The sequence below is a fragment of the Sinocyclocheilus grahami genome, unplaced genomic scaffold, assembly GCF_001515645.1.
Source record: "Sinocyclocheilus grahami isolate Dianchi unplaced genomic scaffold, SAMN03320097.WGS_v1.1 scaffold462.1, whole genome shotgun sequence".
NCBI classification, from domain to species: domain Eukaryota; kingdom Metazoa; phylum Chordata; class Actinopteri; order Cypriniformes; family Cyprinidae; genus Sinocyclocheilus; species Sinocyclocheilus grahami.
In genome coordinates this window covers 2,016,365-2,021,696 of record NW_015505641.1, presented here as the reverse complement: position 1 = coordinate 2,021,696, position 5,332 = coordinate 2,016,365, and the positions used below count along the sequence as shown (strand labels likewise).

Sequence of the window (5,332 nt, the reverse complement as noted above, 5' to 3'; positions counted from 1 at the left end):
TTTTTTTCTTGTCTTCACCAACTGGCTACTTGTGTAAAATGTTGAGAGATTCAATAAAAAAAATAATTAATCAATTAAATACAATAAAAAAGACTGCAAGTGACGTCACTCGCGGAAGTGCAGGTGTCTGAGAGTGCAAGTCTGAAAATGCAAGTGCATGTCTGCAGCCGGACCCTATCAGTCCTGCTGCTGTGTTATTGCCCTATGTTCCTGTCCAGCTCTCCTCGTAACGGCCCGTCTCCTGGTATCTCCTCCATGCTCTTGAAACTGTCCTGGGAGGTACAACAAACCTCGCAACAACACGTATGGATGTGCCATCCTGGAGAAGCTGGACTAACTGCAACCTGATTGGTTTGCGGATACTACCTCATGGAACAAGTAGTGAGAAGGACATTAACAAGACAAGAGATAAATCCGTCAGGAGGGATAAGGAGAGAGCAATTGACTGTGGCCACCACTTGTAAAATCATTCACTTTTTGGGGGTTGTCTTGCTTTTGCCTCTCCAGTGCACCTGTTGTAAAAAGCAGGTAAAACTGAGTCACAATCACTTATGCTTCCTATCTGGACAGACGGATATCCCTGAAGTTTAATTGACTTGGTGTTATACTGTAATGATTAAGTGTTCCCTTTATCCTCTATTGAGCAAGAAGTGTATGTTTAATGGAAAGGGGGGTCTTGCAAAATATACATAGATTTGGGTTTTCACCTATAACATTGACATTGAACCTTGAAGCAGATGGGCTACAGCAACAGTAGACCACACCTGGTGCCATTGCTGTCAGCTAGGAATGGGAAACTGAGGCTACAATTCACACAGGCTTACCTAAATTGGACAACAGAAGATTGGAAAAAGGTTGCCTGGTCTAAAAAGTATGCTGATTTCTGCGGAGACATTCAGATGGCAGGGTCAGAATTTGGTACAAACAACATGAAAGCATGGATCCGTCCTGCCATGCATCAACGGTTCAGGCTGCTGGTGCTGTAATGGTGTGTGGGGGACGTTTTCTTGGTGCACTTTGGGACCCTTAGAACCAATTGAGCATTGTTTAAACACCACAACCCACCTGAGTGTTGTTGGTGACCATGTTCACCCTCAGTGTATCGATCTGGTGATAGCTACTTCAAGCAGGATAGCGCGTCAGGTCACAAAGCTCAAATCAACTCGGCTTCTTGAACATGACAATGAGTTCGTTATACTCAAATGGCCTCCACAGTCACCAGATCTGCATCCAGTAGAGCACCTTTGGGATGTGGTGGAACGGGAGATTCATATAATGGATGTGCAGCCGACAAATCTGCAGCAACTGCGTAATGCTCTCATGTCAATATGGACCAAAATCTTTGAGGAATGTTTCCAGCACCTTCAATCTATGCCACAAAGAGTTTAACGCAAAAGGAGGTCCAACTTGGTACTAATAATAAACTGGCCAGTGGGTGAGTGTGTGTGTGTTTATATATATATATATATATATTCGAAACACATCACTAACCAGGATACAATACAAATTAGAAAAATGTTTCAAAATATTTTTTACTCAAAAGGTATTTCATATTGTACACCAACTCTGAATCACAGCGTGTGATTGTCCCTTTAGACTACGGAGCACATGATATGCTGTAATGCCTGCTAAAGAGGTTTTGAACATTTCTTACTCAAAAGACTGAACAGAAAACACCATTCTCATTTTTGAAAAATAAAAGCAAAGACATTGTGTAAAATCCGAGAAACATTATCCAGGAAGACACTTAACTACGCACTATGATCTGAACATTACATTACAACAACAAAGGCTTTTTTCCCCCCTCAACCGACCGAACGGTCAGCAACTCAGTCACTGTCATCATCAGATCCTCTGTTGGAGGCTTCATTGTTGGACCCCTCCAGCTCAGAGTCGTTATCAGACCTCTGCGGAGAGCCTTCGTTCTCTGAGCCTCGATCTGAAGCGGCGGCTGGAGATCTGGCCTGAGACTCATCCTCAGACCCTTCAGAGCGGCTCTTCTTGCTCTCGTTGTCTGACTGCTCCGAGTCGGACTGCTGTTGTGGTCTCCTCCGCTTCACCGGGCGTTCGCTGCCAGACTCATCCTCGTCTGAGTTTCCAGAGCGTTGGGGGCTGCCGGCCTCACTGCCTGATTGGTTACGCTCCTCATTGGAATCGCTGTCGGAAGCAATGCGTTTCCTGTGGCCTTCGTCGTTGTCTGAACCAGAGCCGCTGTCCCTGGGGTTTCTGGACATAAAACAGACAATTTAAGGAATAAATAAATTCTTAATGAAACAGAAGTTGCAGCATATGTTGTTTTCCGTATTGTGACGTACATCCTAGAGTAACAGGTTATGGTAAAAGAAAACAACGTAGGGTGGGGACTTGGTTCTATGCATCGGCTGTTGATTAGATTTTGAGATGTGGGTGTTTCACTCAAAAATAGAGGCAGATGAACATGAGCTTTTAAGACTAAATAAGGGTATTTCAAACTAGATGACCACAAGGGAAAAAGCGCAAGTGCAGAAAAAGTGTAAGAAAAAAACAATAAATAAATATAATAAAAAATGTATATAAATAAAAATTAAAATAGAGTACATAAATGACTGAATGAATGAAGTACTATAGCAATACTATGATACGACGGGGGAAAAAATGTAATACAATGTAACTAGGGATGTAACGATTAACCGCGAGCCGGTTGAAAATCGATTCAAATATGTGACGATTCAAATCGGTTGAGATGCTAAACAAATCGCAATTCAATTAGGGGTATGAGTTTATATGAATGCATGTCTGAGGGGAACTTACTGTCTTTAGAAAAGTTTCGATGGTTTTTTTCTTTTCATCTTGCCTCTGTATAATGCATATTAAGTTCATAAGTGCAGCGCTGCTTTGCTTACAGCGGAAACCAAGAAAACACTTTAAGTGCCACCTGCTGGCAGAGAGTGAATCTGCGTCTCGTTCAGCTCGTCTGGTGTTTCCGTTTCATGCAGATATTTTATGTATATTTTAGATTAAAATTTAGATTAAAAACTGCTCATGTTGCATGTATGCAGCATCTTTCTTTGGATCATGATTAAAATGCAGTGGTTGCCTCTAATTTTAAATGGAAAGAGCACAGACAAAGCCTTATTTTGTTTATATGAAGAGATTTATTTTATTTGTGTTACTTATTTATTTGATTTGGGGCTTGTTTTAAATTTTCAAATTAGTTTTGTTATTTACATTAACATTATATTACATTTTTTGCGACTTACAAATGAGGACAATAGAAGCAATTAGTGGTTTAACGGATTACAAATAAATAATATTTTAGTTATTTTTTACAACATAAATAGATCAGGGTTTTTCTAACTGGGGTCCAGGAAATGCTAGGGAGTCTATGTAAATGTTTACGAAAAAAGTGTAAAATCAAATAAAATATAATATAATAAAATAAAAAAAATTATAAATTAAATTAAATTTTAAAAAATCACCAAAGAGAAGTCTGTCGTTTCACTGGAAGATCCAGAAACGAATGGATGAATGGTTCACAATAAGTTCTATAACATGCATTTACAAAATAGATTCCAGCTCATGCCAACTTTAAGTGAACTCAAGTGACGTCTCTCACCTGTCTTCTGCTATTTTCAGGCCATCCTCATCGGAGGAGGAATCAGAGGATGAAATGATTGCCTTGGACTTGATCTTCCCTTTCAGAGAAGGCGGCATGCGCTCCGGCTTGTACTTAAAAAAAAAAGAAGAGAAATGCAATTAGAACTAAATCTCACCATACAGGTAAAACTTTCATGTTAAGTGCTCAGAGCACTGGTACCTTCTCGTTCTTCTTGCGCTCTCTGGGCTTGCGCTGCTTTTTAGGCCTTGAACCTCCTTCCTCATCATCTGAACCTTCATCTTCTCTTTTAGCCGGTCTGAGGAAACAACAAGAGAAACACACTGAAACTCAACCTGACTCAGAATAAACCCGTTTTTAACTACAATCAGGTGTTCAGAAAAATTATATTATATCATTTTAATAAATAATAATTTACATATATTTTATTGATAACTTAATTTATGTAATTCATAATTTAAATTGATGCAAAAAAAAAAAAAAGGTACACTAGCTCACAATTTGGCCAAAACAAAACTGTGCCCATATTTCATTACAAAATGTTATTATATATATATATATATAATATAATTATTACATATTATATAATCTCATTACATAATTATATAATACATGATATATAAAAATTACAAATTAAGATATGTAAATGCATCATGATCCTCTGAACTGAAGACTATTGGAGACGTTAACTAAAACTATTAAAAATTGTTAATTGAAAGCTGAAATAAAATAGATGAGAAACTTTTTTCAGTTAGTTGTCAAGGCAACATTTCTAATCTTCATTTAGTTTAAGCTGAACCAAAAAAAAAAAAAAAAAAAAACTGAAATTATTATTAATTCATATTAATAATTATTAAAATGACAAAAGCACAATATAAAATGACTAAAAATGAAAACTGAATAATCGTAAATTCCAAAATATTACTAAACTATAATTATACTAAAATAACGGAGTTCCTGAATTCCTCATGAATTCAGTGGCTATGTTTTCACTAATGTTTACCTCCTCCTCTTTTTACGGGGTTTCTTCTCTCCATCCTCCTCGGCATCCTCAACTTCACTGCCACTCCCAGCTTTCTTCTTCTTTTTCTTGACTGGCAGGTCCTCATCAGAGTCATCATTGACAAAGTCATCAAAGTCGCCTCCTTTCTTGCGCTAAATAAAAAAGTACATGAACATTTTATTACATTTTAAAAAGACGGGTGTGAAAAAGAGCGTTGAAGTGCTTAAACTCACCCTTCCACTGCCTCCTTTCTTCTTCGCTGCTGCTTTCATGGTCTCTGAGAAGTTGAGCAGGCTCTTGGTCTTCTCCACATACTGGGCTCTCTGCTCGAGCAGCTTCTTCTGCTCCTCGGCCTCTTTGCTCTTCCTCTCCTCCTGTTCTTTCAGCACCTGCTGCCGCAGTAGGTCTCTCTCCTGCTCCTGTTTGGCACGGTTCTCCTTCTCCTCCTCATCTTGTTTCCGAGCTCGGGCCACATGGTATTGAGCCTGGCTTAGCAAATCAGAGCACTGCCTGAAAGAGAAAACATACATTTAAACTTATTCAATTCTGTCATCATTTATTCCCTCTTACGTCATTCAATAGCCTCCCAAAAAAAAAAAAGAAAAAAATTGTACGTATAATTTATACAAATATATATAAAATATATCAAACATATTTTAAAAAGAAAATAAATATATATTTGGTAAAAATAAAATTATTAGATCATTTAAAAATGAAACATTATATATATATAT

The 5,332-nt window shown here is 37.9% G+C and overlaps 1 protein-coding gene across 1 annotated transcript in view; it reads right to left on the bottom strand.

Moving 5' to 3' along the window:
• Positions 1 to 1,515: 1,515 nt before the first annotated feature.
• The window catches only part of ctr9 (CTR9 homolog, Paf1/RNA polymerase II complex component), a 17,058-nt gene continuing 13,241 nt past the window's right edge, over positions 1,516 to 5,332 (bottom strand). The window contains exons 19-23 of the mRNA XM_016235090.1: positions 4,832 to 5,108; positions 4,599 to 4,750; positions 3,797 to 3,893; positions 3,596 to 3,708; positions 1,516 to 2,226 (exon numbers count right to left, since the gene is read on the bottom strand). Of these exons, the coding sequence (XP_016090576.1) occupies positions 1,830 to 2,226; positions 3,596 to 3,708; positions 3,797 to 3,893; positions 4,599 to 4,750; positions 4,832 to 5,108 (1,036 nt within the window). The 3' untranslated portion in view covers positions 1,516 to 1,829. The remainder of the gene's footprint in view (positions 2,227 to 3,595; positions 3,709 to 3,796; positions 3,894 to 4,598; positions 4,751 to 4,831; positions 5,109 to 5,332) is intronic.